General features: G+C 54.1%; 8 protein-coding genes across 8 annotated transcripts; 4 read left to right on the top strand and 4 right to left on the bottom strand.

The window, feature by feature from the left end:
* Positions 1-281: 281 nt before the first annotated feature.
* Positions 282-1,477, bottom strand: CC84DRAFT_1164787 (uncharacterized protein). The gene is made up of 3 exons (XM_018178562.1): positions 1,203-1,477; positions 840-1,135; positions 282-789 (listed from the first exon to the last, which is right to left on the bottom strand). Exons 1-3 carry the CDS (start codon positions 1,232-1,234, stop codon positions 383-385), a joined length of 735 nt encoding a protein of 244 aa, XP_018036899.1. The 5' UTR covers positions 1,235-1,477; the 3' UTR covers positions 282-382.
* Positions 1,478-2,557: 1,080 nt separating this feature from the next.
* Positions 2,558-4,736, bottom strand: CC84DRAFT_1164785 (FAD-binding domain-containing protein). The gene has a single exon (XM_018178561.1). It carries the CDS (start codon positions 4,252-4,254, stop codon positions 2,734-2,736), a length of 1,521 nt encoding a protein of 506 aa, XP_018036898.1. The 5' UTR covers positions 4,255-4,736; the 3' UTR covers positions 2,558-2,733.
* A 370-nt stretch (positions 4,737-5,106) lies between these two features.
* On the top strand, positions 5,107-6,856 carry CC84DRAFT_785967 (DUF124-domain-containing protein). The gene is made up of 4 exons (XM_018187377.1): positions 5,107-5,343; positions 5,400-5,873; positions 5,942-6,291; positions 6,364-6,856. The coding sequence occupies exons 1-4, from the start codon at positions 5,199-5,201 to the stop codon at positions 6,583-6,585; spliced, it is 1,191 nt and encodes a 396-aa protein (XP_018036897.1). The 5' UTR covers positions 5,107-5,198; the 3' UTR covers positions 6,586-6,856.
* A 55-nt stretch (positions 6,857-6,911) lies between these two features.
* CC84DRAFT_1120565 (Aldo/keto reductase) lies at positions 6,912-8,631 on the bottom strand. Its single transcript, XM_018175579.1, has 2 exons — positions 7,809-8,631; positions 6,912-7,749 (listed from the first exon to the last, which is right to left on the bottom strand). The coding sequence occupies exons 1-2, from the start codon at positions 8,241-8,243 to the stop codon at positions 6,976-6,978; spliced, it is 1,209 nt and encodes a 402-aa protein (XP_018036896.1). The 5' UTR covers positions 8,244-8,631; the 3' UTR covers positions 6,912-6,975.
* A 109-nt stretch (positions 8,632-8,740) lies between these two features.
* CC84DRAFT_785711 (uncharacterized protein) lies at positions 8,741-9,746 on the top strand. Its single transcript, XM_018187376.1, has one exon. It carries the CDS (start codon positions 9,006-9,008, stop codon positions 9,702-9,704), a length of 699 nt encoding a protein of 232 aa, XP_018036895.1. The 5' UTR covers positions 8,741-9,005; the 3' UTR covers positions 9,705-9,746.
* A 1,486-nt stretch (positions 9,747-11,232) lies between these two features.
* Positions 11,233-14,388, bottom strand: CC84DRAFT_1259701 (uncharacterized protein). Its single transcript, XM_018184932.1, has 5 exons — positions 14,100-14,388; positions 13,725-14,041; positions 13,147-13,678; positions 11,727-13,016; positions 11,233-11,676 (listed from the first exon to the last, which is right to left on the bottom strand). The coding sequence occupies exons 1-5, from the start codon at positions 14,287-14,289 to the stop codon at positions 11,651-11,653; spliced, it is 2,355 nt and encodes a 784-aa protein (XP_018036894.1). The 5' UTR covers positions 14,290-14,388; the 3' UTR covers positions 11,233-11,650.
* Positions 14,389-15,051: 663 nt separating this feature from the next.
* On the top strand, positions 15,052-17,735 carry CC84DRAFT_1196528 (ATP-dependent DNA helicase-like protein II). The gene is made up of 7 exons (XM_018181470.1): positions 15,052-15,234; positions 15,282-15,336; positions 15,393-15,465; positions 15,519-15,586; positions 15,631-15,820; positions 15,866-15,926; positions 15,973-17,735. Exons 1-7 carry the CDS (start codon positions 15,106-15,108, stop codon positions 17,596-17,598), a joined length of 2,202 nt encoding a protein of 733 aa, XP_018036893.1. The 5' UTR covers positions 15,052-15,105; the 3' UTR covers positions 17,599-17,735.
* A 3,640-nt stretch (positions 17,736-21,375) lies between these two features.
* Positions 21,376-23,369, top strand: CC84DRAFT_1187397 (tripeptidyl-peptidase-like protein; the record flags this gene model as incomplete). Its single annotated transcript, XM_018180928.1, has 3 exons — positions 21,376-21,549; positions 21,668-22,301; positions 22,351-23,369. 3 exons carry the CDS (start codon positions 21,376-21,378, stop codon positions 23,367-23,369), a joined length of 1,827 nt encoding a protein of 608 aa, XP_018036892.1.
* Between the last annotated feature and the right edge of the window lie 569 nt (positions 23,370-23,938).

The raw sequence follows: 23,938 nt of genomic DNA, 5'->3' as shown, positions 1-23,938 counted from the left end.
AAGCTGCATACTGGGGTGAGTGCACGACTGGAAACGAAAGAAGCACCAAGTCTGGTCCAGACTCATCCGCATCACCTGGAGGCCTGAAGGAGAAGTGGACAGAACGTGATGGCTGATTATGAACAGGATGGGCAAAGTTTATGACTTGGAAATACCCCGTCGAGATCGTCGTCACAAATCCGACCTCGTTCAAGGCTGCCGGCGCGGTCGAGGCTGCCGCATCCATATAACATCAACAAGGCCGCCTCATTGGATTGCATCACACGGCACGGCGTTATGGCGTACGGACGATATCTCAGAGTTTTGTGAATACTGGAAGCTTGAATACACCAATGCACATGTCCAACCTGTACATATACATATCAATTCACTGCGAACCCAATCAACGACGCGGAAACACACCACTTTCCCTTGGTCCAGAGATATGGACCCTTCCGTACTGATCCTCGGTCACAGATGAGCCTGCTAATGCTAAATAGCTGCGCCTGGGCCTATCGTGATCAATACCGCCATATGGACCATGTAGCCTTTCCATCTCCTCGCGTTTCTTCCCTTTTGGCTTGTTCTGTTTGATCCTCAGCTTCTCAAAGTACACGTACGCGCCATAAAACATCACCGAGGTGTTGCCAGCAAACGGTCCCTTCTTGGAACGGAAAGCGCTCAGCTGGCTGGATTGTACACGACGCGCAGGGTGGTATTGCGCCCCGACGTTGTGCAGGAAGGATGCTTGCGTCACGCCTGGGAGCTTGAGATGCGCGTTGATCTTGCGCCTGATGTCGTCGCATGTATCTGTAGTTCCATTAGGATAGGGCGCGGGGAGACTCTGCGCGGGTTCATACCGAATATGGGAACCTTCTCTTCTCTCTCAAAATCCAACACAATACTCTCGACACTAGGCACACTACTACTCGATGCACCTCCCATACTTGCTGCAGTCTTCTTAGGCATCTTGATCCCCTTCATCTCCCGCTTCTTGAAGAAGACCCATGCCGCGTCGTATACTGAGCTCCCCATTCCCTTGTATGGGCCATTCTGACCCATGAAGCGTGAGTACGCATTGCCAGTGACATTGATAGCATCTTGGAATTCGCCAACTTTCATCTCGCCTGAGTCGAGGAAAGTGCGGATCTTGCGGCTGCATGCAAGTCAGCAGATCTACATGGCAAAGCACTCGTCAAAGAGTCTACAGTGGCAGCGCGTACCGGACAACATCGCAGCTTTCCGTCATCGGCATATTCTCGAGCTGTACATCCAGTATGGCATCATCCAGCGCGAGATTTTGGTCTGCAGTGCGGTTTTCAAGTGCAGCCATCTTGACTTGGCAAAACGGACTTCGTTTCGCCTGCTCCCTGCGAAAGATGTGAGGATTATAGTACACTACTGTGGATTGCCGGGTGGGCACGATGCGAAATGAGGGAAGTGTTGAGGGTCGAGTGTTGAGCATTGCCGGTTATGACGCCATGAATCGCGTCCTGTTTCAGACCATTCCTTCTAGGAGCGGGGAGAGCACGCGGAGTCAGGTGAGCGCGGTGCTAGCGCGCTCCGGCCTCACCGCGTGCAACAACACAACCGTCCAGGCTCCCTTGCCCCGTACACTGGCTTCCTGGACCTAAATTCGAGATTGCTGACACTACTTTGGACACAGAGAGAATAGGTCAATATCATGGTTGTTCCTTCGCAACATCTCAAGTGCCTAGGTTTAGGTCCTAGATCGACAAGCAAAGTCGATACTCGCTTCACTACAATCCTTAAGCTACACCCAGGGCTCATCCAGCTTGAGCTTGGGGATACCACCGCACGTGTGAGTTGTCTTCAAGATTCGTATAACCGAGTTTCACTCACTTTCAGGGTAGGCTCATTATAGTACCAAATATGCACCGAAGTAGGAAACAATGTCTCATGTGTACACTCACCCGTCCGCGAACCATTGGCACTATCCTCCAGTCCCTCGCCCAAGTTCTTCGACACCCTAGTATCTGTTTGGCAACGACCCTGTCTATATAACCAGTCCTCTGAAACCGAAACAAAGCGCCACTGCGACTTTTAAATACGACCACGGCATACCCATCTTCCTTGAAGAGACTTCCATTTCGACACAGTCACCGGCTACCATCACAGCAAGCCAGGCATCGACTATTGTGCTCGCTTTGCCACTCATCGCAGCCTTCTCACGCGGATAGAACTGATCACCCAAGGATTTGCAGATTCACATATTGTCTTACAACCTAGTTCAAGACGATCCGATCTCATGCTCATATGCAGAAATCAGCGTTTAGCCACCAGACAATCTCTTGCGTCATCAACAAATCACACCTGAGATCGCTGTCGCAGCACAGCAAACGTACTACTTGCTAAAGTCCTTCCACCTGGAGAACGTCTGTTGTTGCTAAAACACAAATGTGGCGGATCGAAGGTATGGGGTTGGCAAATAGCGGCACGTGCACTTTACATGGCCGAATTATATTGATCACAATGGCGACAAGCTCGATGCCCCACTAATCTTATCGTATCGCGATGAATTGTACCATCTCCTTGGCGATGAACCATTAGTGTTCGCCTGCGCGGGCAAGCTCGAGGTTGCAGAGCGCTTGAACGGCGAAGTCGAGGCGGCTACCTGGCACACATACGATGCTATGCTCATCAACATGAAGTACCGTTTCAAGTATTTTTCCTTGGGCACCTCATCGTACTACTATTGTACCTTCTCTCCGACACACGCGAAATTGTCAATCCTCACGGACCCACCTCATCCACCAAAGCCTGCAGAATTGTCCCGGGCTTCCCGCCGTTCTCCCTACTCCACGTGTACCACCGCCACGCCGCCGCGGTCGGACACCACCCCACGCCGCCCTTATTCCAGAAACTGGCCACTCGGGCGATTTCGCCGATTTGCTCGGGGGTATACACGTCCTTCAGGTCCATGCCCTCAACCATGTTATTCGCAAAACCCCAGTCCCTTCTTCCAGCTTTCCTATCTTCCTCCCGCGCGATCTCATGTACGGACTTAGCAAACGCATCAGCCTCGTCTTTGTCGTCGGCAGCCGGGCACGAAGTCTTGACCTGCACAAATATTCCGCGATCGCGCGGGTTGTAGAAGTCTTCTTTCGCAGCTAGAGACTCGGACTTCGCGGTGTTCGATGCTGGGAAAATGACCGCGGTTCCAAACAGCTCGGGCCTGCCGTCAGTGTAAGACAGGAACGATGCGAAGGCGCGGGTCAGGCTGGACGCGCGGATAGACTTGACGGACGCGCCGTGGAGCTCTTTATACCCGCCGGGAGCATTGAGTGGATCGAGCGCGTTGTGGATGTCGCCGAACGGTGTCAGTGTCGTGGTGGCGTTTACGGTTTTCGAAAGCACGGCGTCGGAGAAGGTGATGGATGTGGCTATCTCTGCTGTTGCAACAGGTCCAAAGAAAGATACAGCGAGGAGGATGACAGGCGCTCCGGGACGGGGGGCATTCGGTGGCGCGCGCATGAAGCCAATGAAAAAGCTCAAATTGGGCGGGGCGTGGGTGTGGAGAGCCAAATACGCATCGCCTGCGGCGTCGATGGCGTTGGGCGGGAAGGCCAGCGTACGCTGCCACACCTTGTCACGCCCTTCCAGCTCCAGGCCTGCAAGCGGATGCGCCTCCATCGTCGCGCTGACCACAACACCCATCCCATGGCCCGCGCCCCTCAATACATCGAACAGTTTTTTCTCCTCGTTCTCAGAGTCTCGAGTCACAGTCACAGCCCCAAGTTCTCCCCCATAAGGCATGCTAAACGGCACAATGGTGAAGCTCTTTACCATATCCCGACCCATCCCATGTAGCCCCACAAGCGGATGATTCAGACCGCCCAGTAGAGCGCCCGTCATGCCGACACCATTCCCGCTCGGTGTTCCAGTGTACCACCCTTTCTCCGCAAGACCTTTCAGTAGTGGGCCAGAGATACAGCCACCGCCGAAAGTGACTTCCCTCTTCTCCTCGTTGAGTTGAAAAGAAGAGAAGTGGCGGAGGTCGAGGTAGATGACGTCGTGGGTGATGGGCACGAAGAAGCCTCTGGCACCTCCGCTGGGAATGAGCTTTAGGTCATGGGAAGTAGCGTATTTGATTGTGGCGACGATGTCCGGTATGGTGGTTGGGATTACGATGGCATGGGGGGCGGAGATGAGGGTGCGAGACCAGCGGTTGGGAAGGAGCTCATCTACTTTTGTGTCTGGGGTGGGGACCAGGACGTCGCATGTTGCTGGGAGGGCGGTGCGGAGGTCTGCCATGGTGAAGGACCCGGGGTAATGGAGATAAGTTGGGGATGATCGAGGGTTGACGGGCTTCCGTCTTTATACGGCATAGAAGTGAGTTCCTCGCCGGCGTGAGCAAATACTTCTCCGATGTCACTAATTCTTCTCCGACTTGACTAACTCTTCTCCGATCTGACTGATTCTACCAGTACTGCTGACCAAATGTGGAGTCTTCGACGTGCCGACCCGGTAGGATTGGGCCAAGCTCTGAAGCTGGCGTCAATGGTCTTGTTTCGACATTTCCAGGCCGCAAAGTTCGAACCCAAGGCCATGCATTAGCCGCTGTGGTGTAGACTCTTCATGGCCAAGTCGCCCGTCGGCAGGCCCAGGGCGCCCGAGCTGACAGCGCCTGATACGTTGAGGATGAGGACGAGGCATGGGTAAGCTGCCCGAGATGTAAGCATGGGACGCGGAGAGGTGCCGGGCAAATTGGCCGTCGACGGGGTACGCTAGAATGGATATGCACCCTGAGCCCCGCATCACGTCGGACGCCATGCCCGGCCGTCCCTCACGCTTATTCCAACGTCTGCAGAACACCTGCACTCGCGCCAAGTCGTCCAACATGTCCAGCACCTCGCGCCCAGAAGCTCGCACCGCGGGCGTCTCCTGTGCCGCGCAGCTAGATGCAATACGAGGCCGCGGGCGGGTTCTGATTGGGCGGGCTGCAGGCGAGGGGCACTCGCGGCGCTTAGTAGACCCCGCTAACACTGCGCTGGGCAGCAGCGAGGCGGAGTAGCTGCACATGCGCGCGCGTGGGGAGCCATACTTAGAGGGACACTGGGACGGCGCGTGGGAGCGCTTTTCTGACCTCCCGTTCTTTATTCGCCTTCTAGCGTGTCTTCATCGCGTGCCCGCCGTTCCTTGCACCACGCGCGACCCTCTGGCAGGGCATCAGCGAGACGCAACACTACCGATTGAGCATGTCGGGTTTCCAAGGCAGCCCGCCGCCGGGTGGGAATTACTATCCGCGTGAGTGGGGATCCCATGCGCATGTGTACGTAGGAAGCAGAGGAGCTGACAGCATCCCAGCACCGCCCGAGAAGGGAGGCTACGGCGCCCCACCAGGTGTGTACCTCGCTCGGCCCATACCTCTGATGCGACTCCATCCTGACGCCCCCTAGACCAGTCACAGCAGTACTTCGCGCCACCTCCAGGCGGCCAATCCTACCCCCCGCCGCCCTCGTCGCCCCCCGCGCAGCAGCAACAGCAGCAGCAGCAGCACTATCCGCCCCCACCTGCGCAACAACAACACTTCTCCCCGCCGCCCGACCACCACGCACAGCAGCAGCAACAACAACACTACCCCCCACCTGGCGGCGCACCACAACAGACCCCCTATGGTGCACCAAGCCCGAGCCCGCATCCGGGCATGCCGCCGCAGCAGATGAGCCAGCAGTATGTCCAGCAGCAGGAAAAGCAGCCGCAGGTGCAGGTACAGCAGATGCCCAGCCAGCCGCAGTTCACGGGCGCGGGGAGCACGCAGACAGACGATGTGGGCACGTTCAATGGCGGGAGCTATCGGGTTAGCCACAGGGATACAAACACCATTTTGACGGTGCAGCTGGCAATTGGGGCGCCGTTTACTGCGAAGCCTGGTATGTCTACCAACATAGCTTCTTTCCGGAGGGCTGCATTGAGAGCATACCCTAACATGTGATACCAGGCGCCATGATCGCCATGTCCCCGACCATAACCCTCAAAGGCAACATCAAGTTCTCCCTCAAGAAAGCCCTCGTCGGCGGCGACATGAGCAAGTCCTCCTACACGGGGCCCGGCGAGCTGCTCCTCGCGCCGCCCTCCATCGGCGACATCACCATCATCAAGCTCGCCGGCCACGAGCAGTGGTCCGTCGGCAAAGACGCCTTTCTCGCGTGCACGCAGGGCATCGTGACGGAATACAAATCGCAGGGGCTCGGGAAGGCGATTTTCTCCGGCGAGGGCTTGTTCGTGTACAAGATCAGCGGACAAGGGATTCTATGGGTAACCAGCTTTGGCGCGATTATAAGGAAGGATGTACGTCTTCTCCTTGTCCATCTTTCTCTTGGAAATGGGAACTTGGGGTGTGCTTGCTAACAAGTGACGCAGCTCCAAAAAGACGAAAAATACTACATCGACAACCACCACCTCGTGGCGTGGAACTGCAAGTACGTGCTCGAGCGCGTGGCGTCGGGCGGCATCATATCGAACGTCACGGCGGGCGAGGGGCTGGTGTGCAAGTTCACGGGGCCCGGGACCGTGTTTATGCAGACGAGGAATCCGAGGGAGTTTTCGGCGTGGCTGGCCGGGCAGTCGTTGCAGAATCCGTGAGGTGTGGCAGGGTAGTGGATTTAGCGTTTGTTACGAAATACGAGAATGGGTCGTGAATCGATGATTGATGGTTTGAGGCCTCGGCAAAGGCGATGCGTGAGGAGTTGTCAATACCACTAACACCAGAGATAATGTAGCATATCCCGATTCTAGTTACGTACCGTAGCTCAAATAATCCCAGGGTCAACTGCCGACAATCTGATGATATGACAGGTTACTGGATCCCTTGCGTTTTGGCGAGAAATTTCGTCCTTTCTCTGCAGTAGAATGGCATTCTGAACTTGCTAATAGGATACACTACATTTGCATCGGCATCCGTGGACGTTCGTAACGCCTCCACAAAAGCGAGCACGTCGCACGTCGCAACCGTCTTTTCCGACCGTCCACGCCTCAGAAATTCTCTTCGCCTTCCTTCTTGGCCTTCGCCTGCGCGAATGGCAAGCTCGCTACCTGCCTGTCCAGCGGCCCCTCGTGCGGTCGCGTTGGCTTCACGCCCTCGGGGTAATCGAAATATCCTCCCCGCCCGTTGAACGCATTGTGCTCCGGCCCGAGCACCATGTTGTTCCCGCCGCTGAGGAAGTCATGCGGGAAGCCGATCTCGAAGCCGTACGCCGCGTCGATCGTCGCCATGTCCTCGGCGTCCAGCTGCAGCTTGAGCGCCTCGATGTTCTGGCTTAGGTAGTCCACCTTGCGCCCGCCGATGATGGGGAACACGTAGGGCGCCTTGTGCAAGACGTATGCAAGCGCCACGCTCGTCGCCCCCGTTCCTTTCTTCTCCGCCACCTTCTCCAGCACGCTGCGGACCTGCTCGTCGCGCGACTTCGACCCTACCGGCAGCGCGCGCGTGCCTTCCTTCTCCTTGTCCTCGGCCTTTTTAAAGGAGCCTCCTCCGAGCACGCCCCAGGGTGCAATGGCCATGCCCTCCGAGAGACACATGGGGATGACCTCGCGCTCGAGGTCGCGGCAGCCGGCGCCCCAGCGGCCCTGGTATACGCTGAAGGGGCGCAGACCGTGCTGGCGCGCGTAGTCGTTACACTTGACGACGAGCCAGGCGGGGGTGTCGCTGATGCCAAGGTAGAGGACCAGGCGCTGAGAGACGAGGGTATTGAGGGTGTGCATGAGTTCTGGGACGGAGGTTGTGTGGTCGTAGAGGTGGACGTAGTACTTGTATCTGCGTCAGCAAACGACACCCCTTTCTCCAATTCAGGTAAGGGAAACTTTACAAGATCGATGTAGTCAGTTCGCAAGTTCTTCAAACTCCTCTTGACACTCGTGTGTATGTTCTTACTCCCGTTCCCGCTGAAATTGCTCTGGATCACCTTGTCCCCCAGATGCGGATATTGGCCTCCAGTGAACTTCGTCGCGATGACCATCTCGTCACGCCGCCCGCGTGCTTCCATCCACTCGCCGAGCCACTGCTCGCTCTCGCCGAACTGATAGTTGACCGCCGTGTCGATGAAGTTGCCGCCCTGGCTGTAGAAATAGTCGAGCATGGCGAAGGCGGTGTCTTTGGTGCATTCTCCGAGGGCGGATTTCCAGGCGTCACCAAAGTTCATAGCTCCAAGGCAGAGGGGCGAGACGCGAGCGCCGGCGGTGGGGGAAAGGATGCGGTGGCGGCCGAGGACTGAAGTGGGTTTGGGTGGTGCGGGGAAAGCCATGGTTGACGCCAGGTCTGATTGAGTTGGATGTTGAAATACTCTAGTCTGACGGTCTTACTGTGGTCACGTGTGTTCGTGAGGTTCGTGTTGTCGTTGCTGGGCGGGTTTTGATCGAAACGCGCCTGCCTTTATACTCCCTACCCGGCAATGCCTCGCCCCCCCTCTTTAGCAATCACACATCGGCGTTTACACTACGTCCATGTTTGTCGACTAACCCTCAAGTGAGACTAAATGTAGACACACTGGCACGATGATGCCAGCGGAGCTCTTAGCTTAAGTCCGTGAAACTCCGAAATGATGGCCTCCGAACATTTCGGAGACTTACCCGAAGACCATATAGAGCCTCATGTGACGTGATTATAATTTGTGCCTAGAATGGAGTCCGCCGAAACACAAGCGCGGTGTCTAGGAGGCTGTTGTAAGATGTAGGAGGTCGCGATAGTCGCTGGTGCCTAGCCGTTCTGGTACTAGCATGATCTGATCTAGCCTTTCAATTCGTTGACATCACTGTCTCCACCATCATCATGGATGAAGCGCGTCAAGCATCGCGTTTGAAGCTGCCATCGAGAGATCGTACGTGGCATACCCGTCAGTGATAAAAAGGGATGGTCGCCATATCAGCACTCCTCCACCTTAAAAGTACTACTTCGTCCCAATTAAGCACTCACTTTCAAACTTAATTACTCCGAGGCTGTCACCCATCTTCATCAAACCTACCATTTATAGAACATCATCTCTACCAATCCAGATCTCTTCATCAAGATGGCCACAAGCATCTTCCGCGCCACCAGGCTGAGCAACGCCTCGCGCTCCGCTGCACCAATTTCTTTCAGAATCTATGACAACCGCACGTTCGTCTCTACTGCGCGCACAATGGCCGCAACAGTCGACTCAGACTTCATCTCGCGCATCACTATATCAGAGAAGGAGCTCACAAATCATGACGAGCCCGTCCCAGGCGGCCCAACAGCACAAGCACAGAAGCATGCCAACCAGCCGCTCACCAGGGACGTCGTCCACGACATCACAATGGGTGAGCGCAAGATCACTCAGCGTGAAGGCCCCGTATCTAGAGGTCCGACCTCCATTGCGCAGTCGATCCTATCCGCAACGGGTGGAACAAGGAATAACAATGCATCGCCCTCTTCGAATGCGAGTAACGCAACTGGTGCGACAACAAGCAACAGCGCATCTGGCTCAACACGTGGCAACCATGGACCCGGTATCCTAGACAGCGAGACAATCTCTAAGATCACGGAGAAGGAGAAGCAGATTACGGGACAGGATGACCCGGTTAGGAGGGGCCCAACTGCGCAGGCGCAGAAGCACTTTGGTGAGCCGATCACGAGCGAGGCTTTGCATGATATCACAGAGGGAGAGAAGAATATCACAGGTGGGGAGAGGGTCAAGGGTGGTCCGACGAGCGCGGCGCAAAGCGAGCTTGCGAAGAGCAGGCAGTAGGCTGTAAGGCGAGCTGTACGAGTGGATGTATAATTCTAGACATTGTGAGATATGTATGATTGAGGAAGGCTGAGCGCACTTAAATATTTCTACCGATTACGATAGATTCGCTATAGGTGTTTTCTGGATGGTGTCGACCACCCCTTGTCAAATTCGATTTGCTCCCTCAATATTTGAACGCATGATATCGTATACCTATTTCCTTGACTTCCATCGCTTCATCGTGTTTCCCATGTGCTGCTCCCAAGGTGGTGCACATCGGACAGGCGATGTTTCTGCCATGCCAGAAACGCGCAAAATTCGCGACCAAGGCTCGCGTCTTCGTCACATAATTACACTTCGATGCGGCGTAGGAGACCACACAAACCTTATCTATGATATATTTAGCCAAAAAAGGGATAAGATAAGAAGTTAACATAGTCAAAACTCGGAATCGAACAGACGCAATTTGACAAAAAATATAACCCAAGACTGAGTACTCCGGATCGGTCCACAGACTGACTCCACTATACCAGCTACTAGGTTTCCTTGAGTTATATGAACTAGGGGAGCAATAAGAAAATACATTAAGTATCCAAAACCCAAAGAGTTGAACGAGAGATTACCACTTAGTGAGTGAGCGCGAGCGAGCCACTCATCCAATTAGGCAGTAACATGGCACGCAAACACATGAACTCTGGTTAGAAACGAGTCGAGTCCGTTTGCACGTGAAGTGAAGGAAGGCGCGCGGTCCGCTGCCTGGTCAGCGAGCGTTTGCTCTCTCGCGTCCCTCACTTCACGTCTCTCACTTCGCGACTCTTTTTTCTGCTCCAACGCAACACCAGCGTCGCATCTTCATATAAAATCTGTTCCATCATGTCAGAAGCGTTCCTCTTATTGCTCTCGGTGAGCCAGAAGCGCGCATGACCTGCCGAAGATGACAAAGAAAGCACACCCGAGATTAACGATGTATCCGCAAGCGACCGCACAATTGCTCAAGTACGTATCCCACGATGCATCATTGAAGTTTAATTGAATCTGACGCATCGAGTAGCCACTCAAGCGACGAACGAAGACCATCCAAGCCATCCAGGCCAACTGGCCGACACTTGGGACGGAGGCATCGTACCTGTGACAAGACTCGTGGACCGAGACATCACCCCTCATGTGCTCATCGACGGAAGAAACCCTTGGTCAGTGAAGAAGATGTGGAGCTGATTCCACCGGCGCAATGGCTAAAAGCTTTCGTCGATGCCCTCAAGCAGTTGAGCGAGCATATCAAGAATAATCGCCTGACTGCGATAAGTAGGTACGGGATTGCAGAGACCATCGGTAACTTATCACTCAATAAGCGTAAATTAAACTATGCGGTGAACATGTGAATCGCGTTTGACTCAGGAAACGCGCAGTGGGATGCGTCCAAGGATCGATTCACCCGCGAAGCGCTCCGCAGGAATGTCATCGAGTTTTGTAAGAAGATTCAGCAAGAAGAGAGGAAGTACACTTTCCATCAGAGTGCAGATGTCGCGGATGCACCCTTCCACTAGGCGTGGGCCTCTCACCTCTTTCAATGGTGGATAGTTCCCCAGTGGAACAGCGCAACCAGTGAAAAGTTGGAGTAGTGAACGAGATTGAGGGATCAGGCTGGAGTCATGAGCTGGCCACGATGTGTATTGACTGCATATCGCGAGCCATCGACCATTCAGGCATGCGTGCCATCCATGACTTCCGACCACAGTGGCTGCCACATCCCTTATCCTGAACGGACTCACTATACGGTGATTAAAGCATTATCTGACAGACTATCCTGAGATTCCAGAGTATTAGAAGGTCCAAGCTGTATTGTCACCCACTATGAAGGAAAAAGCTCAACAGGCCAGCTCGGTGGCGAGATGATGCCGTGCCTCAAATGCCCAAGGCATTCATTCTTGCAGAGTTAAAGGTGCCCAAACTGTTGCAGGCCTCTGCTACATCGGCGCATCCCAGCCCCAGCCTATTGTATGTTAGCTGAAACCTTTCCCTCGTATACAGGAGCTCACCCACCAAACCAGCCTTGTGGATCACCAACGTCCCCCCACCCGATGTCGAGACTCTCGTCTCGCATCAACCTCTCCCAATCCATGTCTTGTGTAAAGTCAGCTCCATCCCTTTCAAAACTGCCACCATGCTCGTTGTGTTCCTCCACACTTCGCGGGATACCCGTGACATCATCGGCGCCCTCGCCCCTTCCGTGGTCCTTTCCCGCAAACGGATACGGCTGCGAGAAATCAATATTTTCCCCAAACTCTGCGAAATAAGCCTCCTTCATTAGAACGGCGGTATCGTGTACCCCTTTTTTAGAAGCAGCTAGGACGGCGAGAGCAGGGTCATTCCGGGCCAGAAGCGCATCAACTCGGGCCAGGGCAGCACAGAACCAGATATATCCTTTACCGTTTGCGTCACCATTGCGAAGGCGCTTTTCCGTGGCGAAGCGCGCGAAGACCAAGGCATTGTAGTAAGGTTGTAACTCCAACGGAACCTGCGGGTGCGAGGCGGCAGGCGAAATAGCGATAGGTGCCGTGAGTAAAGTGTCCTGGTCGTCCTCAAGTCGGGATGTGAGTTCGAAGTAAATCGTAGAGAGGCTATGTAGAAAGCATGACTTGATGAAGCCGACACATCGATATGTCAGCCGAGCCCAGTCATCTTCCTCATCACCTTCGGCGGGATTCGCTGTTGGTCTAGCGATCATGAGCGAGGCGTCCAAGCATACTTTCCGAGAGTAGTAGAACTTAGGGTCGTGCGCTGAACGGACATAGAATGGTCGATGGAGACACAGAAAGAACCGACGCGTGAGTGTGTCGAATAGCTTGACTTGGAAGATGTTAGGGGCATGTGGGCTAGAGGAGCCTACAAAGGACTGTAGGAATATCAACTTTTCGCGACAGGAGGCAAGCATCTCGGCTCCGAGTTTAAGCGCCTCGTCGTACGACAACGTGAATCGAAGAGAGTTGATTAAGCGGCAGATCTCCAAGCGAAGGGGCAAAGTCTCGTAAAATGCAATCTGCATCGAGCATTGCGTGAACTCTTTGAGTGGCTTCGGCTGAAGAGGAACCGTTCCAACCTCCGTAAGCTCTTCGTCATTGACGTTGCTGGGTGGAAGCGTATCGTAGTCATCTGGTGATATCATCGGTGGCATACCCATGTCCAAGGAACTCTGTACCGTCATCTCCAATATAGTAGCCCAAAGACGGCGACGCATCTCGGCATGAAATACCGACATCTTCCCGATGTGACTTGGGTCACGATGAAGGCCTAGATGCATGGCACCTCGAAGTAATCGTCCCCCAGGCACCCCTACGACAAGCTGAGTGTCAGTAATAGCTAATGGATGAGATGCAGCTCTGCCAATGAGTCTAAGCGAAGCGAGGAGAGCTTATGACCAACGCTGGGAAGACACGTTCAGGCTATGTTGGTGTTCACTCACAAACTAGATCCCCATCAACTGCGCAAACTTCCCTAGCAAGCAGTATCAATATGTTGATCTGAGTGCCCGCCATGTTGAATCGTGATTTTGCGTGAGGAGCACTAAGCCAAGACTCTGCAGCTTGGAGCCACTTGGTGCAATCAGCCCGTAGCCGTGGTTGTTCTGGCCCATTGTAGAACACTACACCAATAGCACACACGAGAAGTATCTTCAGTAGTACCGAAGGTGCAGCAGCAGCAGGATCTGTCCAGAACGTTTGATACTCCTTCATAAAGGAAGGGACGTGCAAAATCCTAAAAACTCCCTCGAAAGTCCGAAAATAGCCCTGGACGAGCTGATCACAGATGTGCCGGGATGGAATATACGCTTGAACATCGGCCAGTATGGAAGGTTGCATGATCCGGGAAGCTTTTATCGCACGTGCTATGCGCTTGCACTCCGCAATGGTGACGTATAATTCGGAATCTTTGTTCACTTCCGTCCTGTTGGTGCTCGTGTTGACAGTGACATTAGAGTTGCCAAGTGCGTCGTACTACAAGGGTAAGTTTTCGTTATGGGTGAGATGATAGAACACCTACAGGTTCCAGCACGTTGATCCAATGACTCTCCCCGTAGAATTTGGACTTCACAAAGTGACCAGCAGTGGACTGGTGGATGTTAGGGTCGACTCGAGAGTCAGGCTCCAACGGTAGAGGATTCGACGAAGACCCTAATGTTGATTCCAGTTGACGCACACGATCAACGAGCTGCTGGATTGTTTCGTCTTTCTTTTCTAAGTCAATCTGACTGTCATTGCTCAGTCCAGACACAGGCGAGTTTGGGTCATTGCGTGCAGATGCCTCGCTTGAGGTCGCTGCTACCGGCCTCGGTCTTCTTGTCGGTGATTCACGTTCATCTGCCGATTCATGTATGGTTGGCTCAATAAGACGATGCTGGAATTCGTAGAGGCTTACTGTTCCACGGATGCGGTCTGTATGTGCATGTCGGCGATTGAATCCGCGTACAAGGGCCACAAGGTCTTGCACGGTCACATTTGACTTTGCGCTTCCTGCACTCTACGCAAGAAAGTGCCGGTCTCCGTCTCCGAACAGGGCCTGTTCCGTCTGCGTCGGCATGGTGTAACTCGGGTAATTTATCGCCCATTCGAACCGGTCGCTGGTCTGATGTCGGCTCGAATACCCTAAAGAAATTCACTAGGAATATCGATCCGGATGAATAGCCGCGTGATGAGAGTCTGAGATGGGGAGGATAGACCGAGTAAAATGGGCGGGCTTGCTGGTTGGAATTAGCGATAAAGCCGAGAAAGCCGATGCTAATCCCAGCGAAATCACCGAGCTGAGGACAAATTTGGACACATAGATCCGCCAGCCCCCTGCTGCGTTTTCCGTTGCTAACTGCTATACGAAATCTTTCCATCATGTCTCTTAGAGTAAAGTCTACTATTCCCATCCATACCTTTATTTTGGTGCGGATTTTAGCATTTGGCTCCGATGCAGCTGGAGCCACTGCCTCTCACGGCAGTGTAAAGACGGGACCTAGGCTATTTCTACTAAGAGTGCGAAAACAGTACCTGAACCTAGGGCAACTCGGGCTACTGCATGTTTCTAGTGTGTTGGCTGAAGTTGTATGGCTGGTTTGTACATTATCACGAGAGACTGCGTAAACGAAGCACTAGATCTTCTCTTCGCTAACACAACCGGCGCGGCTGTAGTCATGTGTGGCTTCGGCTTCGTTATGGAGCAGCTTGTGAAGACAAGGCAGTGAAGCGTGCTGGGCATAGGCAGCCGTTTGAGTCCTCCGAACCTGGCATAGTTGTCACCTGAGCCCGCGCTGCGGCGTGTCTCGCGTTCTGGTCCGTGCACGTTTGCCTGAACCTCGCCTCAACATCAGCGCTGTCGACGCGCGCAAGCAATCTTCCATCCCTCAAAGATCTTCTTTGCTGTTTCCTTCGCGTTCAAAATGGCGACTAAGGAGGCGACTGTGTACATCCTCGACCTAGGCGCGTCGATGGGCAAGAAGCGGCATGGTAGGGACGTATCGGATCTTGATTGGGCGATGGAGTATGTTTGGGACAAGATCACCACAACCGTAAGAAAATGGATTGACTCTGAGATACGGGTGCTCACTAAATAAAGGTTGCTACGGGAAGGAAGACTGCTTTGATGAGTGTTATTGGGGTTCGAACAGACGGTATTTGCCAAGATCGGAACCATGGCGGCATCTATTGCTGACTGGCAATCCAATAGACAGTGACCTTGCTGGGATCATGCCCGTAGATGACGGGTACGAGAACATCACTGTGTTTTCGCCCTTAAAGCAGTAAGTAAGCCACGTGACGAACCATTCACCTGTCCACTCGCTGATCTTCTTAGGTGGCTTCTTCCCGATATACGAGGGCTGCAAGGAAAAGTGAAGCCTAGCTCGACAAACAATGGGGACAGTGCGTGGCTTTTCTGCTTGAGGAAGTCGAACTGATCATATCAGTATTATCTGCCGTCGCGGTTGCAGTTCAACAGATTGATGCAGCCACAACCGGAACAACAGGCAAACCACTCAAGTTCGATCGGAGAATAATCATCGTCACCGATGGCAGAGGCACTATAGATACCAGTGATGTGGCGCAGATTATAAGCAAGCTCAAAGATTACGATCCGCCCGTCGAAATAGTTCTACTGTGAGTACTGTCAGATAATTGCAGTGCACGCGCTGATGTCTGCAGCGGTGTCGACTTTGATGACGCAGAAAGCGGGTACAAGGAAGAGGACAAAGACGCTCAAAAGGTCACAATGCCAGCCAGAGTCGGACTACGACGCTAACCTTGCGCAGGAAGACAACGAGACAACACTCAAGGAGTTCGTGGATCAGTGCGATGGCAACTTTGGTACTCTTGCGGAGGCCATCGAACAGCTTGCGATCCCACGCATCAAGGACACACGCCCCACACCCAGCTATAGAGGTACTCTCACTCTAGGGGACGGGCAGACTTACGACGCAACGATCACAATCGATGTTGAACGGTATCCATGTGTCACGGTCGCCAAGCCCCCTAGCGCCAGTTCGTTCGTTGTGCGGACAGACTTGGGAGGCGTGGGAGCTAGCATTCAATCCTCGAATACCGTGATCGGCGACGATGACCAGCCCATGGACGGCCAACTATCTGCTGTACGGAATCAGCGTGTATACCAGGTTGACAACCCCGACGAACCCGGCGAGAAGATGAACGTCGAGTCGGATGATCTAGAGCGCGGTTTCGAGTACGGACGCACAGCGGTTCACATCAGCGAATCAGATGCAAATGTAGTGAAGCTTGAGAATGACCCGTCGTTGCAAATTGTTGGCTTCATCAGGGCGGAAGAATTTGAACGGTTCATGCCCATGTCACGCACGAATTTCGTTGTTTCGCAAAAGACAAACTCACAAGCCCAGCTAGCATTGTCTTCCTTCATTCATGCGCTATATGAGGCCGAGTGCTACGCTATCGCGCGTATCGTAGTCAAGCAGGACAAGGCACCGCTCCTGGTCGTCCTGGCCCCTCACATTACGCCAAGCTATGAAGCTCTAGTAGAAGCTGAGCTGCCCTTCGAGGAAGATGTGCGCCGCTACAAGTTTCCTCCGTTGGACAAGAAACTTACGATTTCCGGCAAGACCATCACAGAACACAAAGATTTGCCCAACGCAGAGCTCACGCAGGCAATGAGCGACTACGTCGATGCCCTGGACCTCTCCGAGTACGACAAGGATGATGAGGGTGAACCGACGGAGTACGCCAAGATCGAAGACACATACTCGCCCCTGCTACACCGGGTAAACCAGATTATTCGGTGGCGGGCGACGCACTCAGACCCGACGCTCCCTCTGCCGGACCCTCCGCAGATCCTCACACGATTTTCTGCACCACCCACCGATCTCCTGCAGCAATCAGAATCCCAGCTCGAGAGACTCAAGAAAGCCGCGGACGTGAAGAAAGTCCCACCGAAGACCAAAGGCCGCGGCAAACGCTCCCGCGCCGACCGCGACAAGCCGCTCTCCGGCCTTGACATTGATGCCCTCCTTGGCAATCCCAAGCGCGTCAAGATCGATGCGAACAACCTCGTTCCCTCCTTCAAGCAAGCGCTCGCGGCTACCGACGATCTCGATGCCATTCAGGAAGCCGCTGACGCGATGGCCGACCAAATACGCACTCTCATTCGTGGTTCTGTGGGCGACAGCGCCTATGGTCGTGCGCTTGAGGCCTTGCGCGTGATGAGGGATGAGCTGACGGAGCTTGAGGAGCCGGAGATATGGAACGTGTTTGCGAGGGATCTGAAGGGTGAGCTGATTGGCGGGAAGCTAGGTGGTGATAGGAGGGAGATGTGGTGGATGATCAGGGGCAGCAAATACGGACTAATTGACCGCAAGAGGTGCTTCGCGAGCGACGTCACCGAGGAAGAGGCCGCGCAGTTCTACAAGTAGTCTCTCGAGGGACACTTAGAGGCGGACGGTCATGCGACAGGGTTTAGCATTTAGTGTTCAGGTGAAGATGGTAGCATAGAGGGGAGAACATGAAAACATCAACTTCAAGAGCTTTATCACTAAACTGGCACAGTGGCTGACACAAAAGATCGGAAGAAGGGCGGGCCCATCTTGTCACAACCTACACTATTGTACGTTTGGGAACTTGTAATATGAACTGCCAGCGCAGATGCGCACGGTAGGGTCTCAATGATTCCAATCTTTAGTATCGATCACTGTGTGTTGCGATAGTCTGCCCTAACGCAGAGGATGAATTGAGCAGGCTGACAACTGCTTCATGAACTCCAGAATATTCATGCCCATATAACACGGTAGCTTTTTGAACGTGTCGTAACTTCCCCTTCATTGATGGAGAACTGAGGAATTAAAGCGGTCCCAAGTGGACAGAACCTGCTGACATGCTTTCGTTCCCCATATCCTCTAATTATTCCTCGTAACCACCACACTGCACCATTCGAAAGGCAATACTTGGGCCCAAAATCTTGCCACCTCGAAGATCAAGACAGTCCCAGAATCAGCGACTAGCGCGTAAGCACATGATCTGTTCCAGGATAGGAGGAGCTGGTCTCACCCTGAATTCATAAACCTCGGTCTATGCCTCGGGGACTCTAATCTGGATCATGCGTTGCGAGCCGGGGTAGCCCTGCTACGGGCGTCAGCTCTATCCTCGAGGATACGTTGGAGACGACGTTTGGCAAGGTCGTTGTGGTAGCGACGCCAGCTGTCGGTGTTGGTGTTCGCGCCCTGATGACCATCTCCAGCGGGTCCATTGACATGAGCACCAGCTAGCAGGAGGTCGTGCATCCTATCCAAGTCACGATTTCTGGCAGCAATAATTGGAGGCGTTGAACTGGACTAGATTTTGTAAGGGTCGATGCGGCCATTGGCCATACGGTGCTTGGGAACTGCGGTAGTACCATACTTGATGATTGTTCTGTGGTCACCGCGAAAGTAATTGCTTCGCTGCGAAGCATTGAAACAAGAAAAGGTGCCGATAAACACCAAAGCGTACGTTCAGCTTCGGGTCAACTCGTTACAGCTCACAGTGATCGACACGAAGATAGGAATATAAGGCGCACGGGTCACTGTATTAACTCAGTCTACCGTACGTCCATAAACTTGTCGTTCAATAAATTGGCGTGTATGTTTACAGTAGGGTCCGGCCTCAGGATTTTCTTTTTTGTCGTCGACCACCGTGGCTTTCTGATCAGGTATCGATCTTTGCTCCCAGCATACTTCCAATCCGTCGCCAAAGGTCGTTTAGCCGCTGATCTTGTATGTACAGCGCTTCCCCTTCATCCGCTCATGGTGACGAGCCTCAGAACAGCTACCTTCTTGCCTACGCGCGTCTTCTCTTGCAATGAGCTGCCTAGCGCTGCTTCTTCCGTCCTTCTCTCCTCCCACTTAGCGCTATCTTTCCGCGCCATCTTGATGTGCTCAACGTTCTTAACCAGCGTGTTGCGCTTGACAGAGCCGGATACGTCCTTATCCGCTACAAATGCCTGGCTCAGCTGCGCCTCGCTCTCTGTGATTCCTTCTCGGCGAGCGATTCGCTTAGCTTTGTTGCCCTGGCTCGCCATGACAGCGTAGTGTCTCTTGTCCTCGCGAGCGACTATGCTCTTCAGATATGGCTGGCCAACGACATAGTCCTTGAGCTTTTCAACCCCATTCGCTGTCCCATCACGAATGATCCCCGCGATCTTTTCACCAACGAGCCGGACAAAGGGATCCTCGGACTCCAGCGCAACCTTCAGCTCCTCCAAGTTGTTCTTGCTGCGGAGTTTGAACGGCTTGGGCGAAATGGTGAGTGCAAGGAGGTAGAAGCCTATAGAAACAATGGCTTCGCGTCTTGTGTCGGGGGGGCAGGCGAATCTCGGAACGGTCGTCGATGAGGAGGGGGTTGGTTGTCGCGGCTAGGAACAGCTTTCGTGGAAGCTGCGTGATGTATTCGCCGCCACCGAAGAGTCTGACTGCATGGCCATTGTTCAGAATCCGGCGATCTGAGAGTGATAGCTGGCGGATATACGAAATGAGGTCCTTGTGATAAGATTGAAGTAGCGCGTGGCCTGGACTCATACTGCAGTGATGTTTTCAGCCGAGGGAAATGGTTGGAGGTGCAGATCCGATCTAGATGACTTCGAATACTGCCGCAATCGCGTTGGTACGTGAATTTCGATAGCAATCACTCCAGGATCTCGCGCTTAAATCGCCAGAACGATTTCCAATGGAAGTCGTCCATGGCGGTGATGAGCGGAGATATGCAATGCGTGCCCCCAAACGACTTGCGAACACATCATTGTTGTCGATGCTGGGCTGTTGGACCCCATCGTCCAAGCTTTTCGTCGCCACTCCGACAGGAATGATTGACTGGGAAATAACGTATCATCCACAGGTCAGTATTGGCATCTCTTATATGTTCAACGATGTGATATTACGGCTCCCACGGTCTAGTGTATTTCCATAATGTCCTAAGGTCCAGTCTGTAGATGACAGTCTACGAGTGCATCGGTTTTATGAATGCATATCCTGCCTACTCGGTGACACGCCCTACCCGCCTGACTGGCGTAAGCAGGTTGCACAGCACGTATGTCACACCTGCGGGTTCCTGAGGCATGCAGCGTGACTGTGCGACAATCTAACCTTGAATTTGGGGAATGCCGTGTCACGGCACAAGTAGAAGAATCAAGCACCGCAGGGCCCTAGATCTGGGCCGTTCCAAACGTTCAACACCGTATCGAGTTTGTCAATGTGCTACACCTGCACACAAAATAATGGTGTAGGTGTCATTGAGACAGGGCCGGCGGTAGAAGCAGGACAGTGGACGGGGAAAGTAGCTGTTCGGCATTACGAGGAGGATTGGAGATGTCGAAGGGCCATCGGTGGAGTGTTACCGTAGTGCATTTGGTAACAGCACGGCTGAACCGAGGGCTGGGCGCAATCTGGGTGTTGACGAGATTGATGTGAGCACCGCAGCACTATGCTGGAGGGACGTTGGATCAGGCGAGCCTTCCCCCATCGAGCGGCGTTGAAACAGCACGACAGGGGTGGGGCTGAAGACACCACGTGATCGCGTACTTGGCTGCAGGCCGGCGTCACTGGCGCCGTGGAACGAGCCGCCAGCCGACGTCCTCGCCCATGTCTCGCGTTCCTGGTGGCTCCTGTCGCACGATACGGGGCTCGTCTTCGCACCGGACGTTGGTGATCAGCAAGACTTGCCCGCGGCCTCGAGCTCAGGATGGGGAGCGGCGTGCAGTTGCCGCATTCAGCCGCCGTGCCGATAGCCCTCCCAGTGGCGACGATGCATCGTTTAATATGCTCGAAACAGCAGGCCCAATCACGGCATGCGCCGCACGTTAATCGCGGACCCAGGTTACACAATGCCCAGGTGCTCAAGGCTCGGCACGCTGATCGCCTGCCCCTTGCGCCCTGCTCCTGGAGCTTGACGGTTGTGCTTGTTGGTCGGCCGGGGTAGCTCCTGCTTTTTTCGAGATGAGTCTATCTATGCTCCAAGGGCCTAACGAGTATATCTATGCCAGCTGCGCCCGCCGCTGCGACTCCACCGTCTCTCTTTTGCGTCATTGCGAAGACGAGTCGCCCAGGAGCCAGGTCGTGCGCTGAGACATTGCGTTGGCAGTTCGGTTCTCGTCCATAACTTTCAAGTCGTGGCTGTTGCTCCCCTTCGATCGACGTCGTGCAATCGCTTTGCATCGCTCGACAATGAAGTACGCAGTCTTCACAGGCCTGCTGGCGCTCGCCGGCGTGCATGCCAAGTCCACCTCCCACGTCGAGGATGTCCTGGTAGAAAACCTCCACAGAGTACCCCAGGGCTGGAAGGAGGTCGGCGTGCCGGCGCAGACCCGCAAGCTTCAGTTCCGCATTGCTGTCCACTCGGTGAGTGCAATGGTGTCATCTGCTTACATGCGAATCTTGTGTTTACCTGATAGCACGTTCCGCGTTCTCCGTGTCAGATTGCGCCTGTTTCAGTTTCTCTTGGCTGACCCCTTCACAGCCTAACCATGACCTGTTCGAGCAAACATTACTGGAAATTTCGACTCCTAGTCACTACCGCTATGGGCAGCATCTCAAGCGGGACGAGTTGAAGCAATTGATCAAGCCAAGGGCTGAGTCCACCAACGCCATCTTGTCTTGGTTGGAGGATTCGGGCATTCCCTCCGAGGACATTGTGGATGACGGGGAATGGATCAACTTTTTGGCCACCGTCGCTACCGCAGAGGACATGTTGGACACCAAGTTCAAGTCCTACCAGAACGTGAACCGCCCTGATGTGAAGAAGATCCGCACGCTTCACTACTCCGTACCCAAGGCTGTCCGTGAGCACATCGATTTGATTCAACCCACCACCCGCTTTGCTCAACTCCGCGCCCAAAGCAACAACATCCACGACCAGGAAGAGGTTCCTTTCACCACTGCTGCGGTGAATGCCACGTGCGCCACCTCCATCACCCCTGACTGCCTGAAAGACCTGTACAACTTTGCCGACTACACACCTGGAAACGCGTCTGTCTTGTTGGGTGTAACTGGGTACCTCGAGCAATACGCTCGCTACAAAGATTGGGCCCAGTTCGCGAGCACTTTCGCTCCCAAAGCTGCTGCGAGCAACTTCACTTGGTCTTCCGTTAGCGGTTTGTCTGTCGTTTGCCCATCATCACACTCGTACTAACAAATAGGCAGGTGGTCTTCTTGACCAACGTACCACCAACTCTAGTGTCGAAGCTAATCTTGATCTTCAATACACCTTGGGTCTCGTGGCTCCCGCTGCGGATGTCAACTTCTACAGCACAGCGGGCCGCGGATTTCTGGTTCCCGACTTGGACCAGCCCACCCAAGATGACAACGACAATGAGCCCTACCTCGATCTCTTTACCTACCTCATCAACTTGCCCGACGACAAGCTTCCGCAAGTGCTCTCCACCTCCTATGGCGAGGATGAACAGAGTGTGCCACCAGAGTACAACAAGAAGGTCTGTGACTTGATTGGACAGCTGGGTACTCGTGGTGTGTCCGTCATTTTCTCCAGCGGTGACACCGGCGTCGGCTCGGCGTGCCAGACCAACGATGGCAAAAACACCACCCGTTTCCTGCCCATATTCCCGGCTGCCTGCCCATACGTCACGTCTGTCGGTGGAACCACTGGTGTCAACCCTGAGAAGGCTGTGTCTTTCTCCTCAGGCGGTTTTTCGGACTTGTACAAGGCCCCTGCGTACCAAAAGAGTGCAGTCTCCGCGTACCTCGAGAAACTCGGCAGCCAATGGGAGGGCCTCTACAACCCGCAGGGTCGTGGCTTTCCTGATGTTGCTGCTGCGGGTACAAGCTACCGCGTTGTAGACAAGGGCGCGCTCATCTCGGTCGGTGGCACAAGCGCGTCCGCTCCAACCTTCGCATCGGTTGTTGCCCTCTTGAACAACGCTCGTCTGTCTGCTGGCAAGCCCTCTTTGGGCTTCCTGAACCCTTGGCTTTACCAGTCTGCCTCTGGATTCACCGACATCACCCAAGGTGGTTCGAGAGGTTGCACTGGCAGAAGCATCTACTCTGGGCTCCCAGCACCGTACGTTCCGTACGCCTCGTGGAACGCGACGGAGGGCTGGGACCCGGTTACCGGTCTGGGCACTCCTGATTTTGGCAAGTTGCTCAAGCTCACGCAAGGCGGTGGCTACGGTACCGGGCGTCGGGGTCTTGACGGAAGGGTCTAAGTAGCGCGAAGCGCGTTCTCCTTGTCCCATCTACCTTCGATGTACGGATAGATACCAAATGTATAACGATTCAATGAATGGAAGCAGCATAGCCGAAATTGTGATGTGAGGTTCGCCCTCAGCTGGCAACGTGCGGCGTGGCACGCCACACCCGTGCATTTCCCCGCAGTCGCCAAACTTACGCGACCGTTGCGTTGGCGCAACGTCTTTGTGACTTCCATCCCATCTCACCTCGATCGACACAGCACAGCACGACGCCCAATTTCGCACGTGCACTGTCCTGAGTCAGGAAGAGTGACCTACCCGCAGTATTGACATCATGGACTGGTTCCACACGCGACATTTTCGCGTCTACCAATCAAACACACACCTTCCAGAAGCATGCTAGTACAGGCTTATCAGGACCAAGCTCCTTGCAAGCATGCTCCGCGTATCTTGGACAGCCTCGGCCGCTACTGGGAAGAGCTTGTCTTGATATCGCAGCTGCATGGAGCTTCGGCCGCGTGCGCATGATGAGACGGAATCCGGGTTTCTGGGTGGCGTGTTGGGACGGATGGGTGGTAGCAAGG

This window comes from Paraphaeosphaeria sporulosa (genome assembly GCF_001642045.1).
Source record: "Paraphaeosphaeria sporulosa strain AP3s5-JAC2a unplaced genomic scaffold CC84scaffold_5, whole genome shotgun sequence".
NCBI lineage: Eukaryota > Fungi > Ascomycota > Dothideomycetes > Pleosporales > Didymosphaeriaceae > Paraphaeosphaeria > Paraphaeosphaeria sporulosa.
The sequence above is the reverse complement of the archived record's forward strand: the minus strand, read 5'-3'. Positions and strand labels throughout refer to the sequence as shown.

What these genes read in the sequence shown, in the direction of transcription:
- CC84DRAFT_1164785 (XM_018178561.1), bottom strand. Translation starts at nt 4,254, where the DNA reads ATGGCAGACCTCCGCACCGCCCTCCCAGCAACATGCGACGTCCTGGTC.
- CC84DRAFT_785967 (XM_018187377.1), top strand. Translation starts at nt 5,199, where the DNA reads ATGTCGGGTTTCCAAGGCAGCCCGCCGCCGGGTGGGAATTACTATCCG. An exon ending in GCCGTTTACTGCGAAGCCTG is followed by an intron (nt 5,874 to 5,941) that starts GTATGTCTACCA and finishes ATGTGATACCAG; the next exon opens with GCGCCATGATCGCCATGTCC. An exon ending in GCGCGATTATAAGGAAGGAT is followed by an intron (nt 6,292 to 6,363) that starts GTACGTCTTCTC and finishes CAAGTGACGCAG; the next exon opens with CTCCAAAAAGACGAAAAATA.
- CC84DRAFT_1196528 (XM_018181470.1), top strand. Translation starts at nt 15,106, where the DNA reads ATGGCGACTAAGGAGGCGACTGTGTACATCCTCGACCTAGGCGCGTCG. An exon ending in TATTGGGGTTCGAACAGACG is followed by an intron (nt 15,337 to 15,392) that starts GTATTTGCCAAG and finishes GCAATCCAATAG; the next exon opens with ACAGTGACCTTGCTGGGATC. An exon ending in CCCGTCGAAATAGTTCTACT is followed by an intron (nt 15,821 to 15,865) that starts GTGAGTACTGTC and finishes TGATGTCTGCAG; the next exon opens with CGGTGTCGACTTTGATGACG.
- CC84DRAFT_1120565 (XM_018175579.1), bottom strand. Translation starts at nt 8,243, where the DNA reads ATGGCTTTCCCCGCACCACCCAAACCCACTTCAGTCCTCGGCCGCCAC. An exon ending in GAACTGACTACATCGATCTT is followed by an intron (nt 7,750 to 7,808) that starts GTAAAGTTTCCC and finishes CGCAGATACAAG; the next exon opens with TACTACGTCCACCTCTACGA.
- CC84DRAFT_785711 (XM_018187376.1), top strand. Translation starts at nt 9,006, where the DNA reads ATGGCCACAAGCATCTTCCGCGCCACCAGGCTGAGCAACGCCTCGCGC.
- CC84DRAFT_1259701 (XM_018184932.1), bottom strand. Translation starts at nt 14,289, where the DNA reads ATGGGCGATAAATTACCCGAGTTACACCATGCCGACGCAGACGGAACA. An exon ending in CAGACCGCATCCGTGGAACA is followed by an intron (nt 14,042 to 14,099) that starts GTAAGCCTCTAC and finishes ATGAATCGGCAG; the next exon opens with ATGAACGTGAATCACCGACA. An exon ending in GGATCAACGTGCTGGAACCT is followed by an intron (nt 13,679 to 13,724) that starts GTAGGTGTTCTA and finishes TTACCCTTGTAG; the next exon opens with TACGACGCACTTGGCAACTC.
- CC84DRAFT_1164787 (XM_018178562.1), bottom strand. Translation starts at nt 1,234, where the DNA reads ATGCCGATGACGGAAAGCTGCGATGTTGTCCG. An exon ending in GAAAGCTGCGATGTTGTCCG is followed by an intron (nt 1,136 to 1,202) that starts GTACGCGCTGCC and finishes ACTTGCATGCAG; the next exon opens with CCGCAAGATCCGCACTTTCC. An exon ending in AGAGAAGGTTCCCATATTCG is followed by an intron (nt 790 to 839) that starts GTATGAACCCGC and finishes ATGGAACTACAG; the next exon opens with ATACATGCGACGACATCAGG.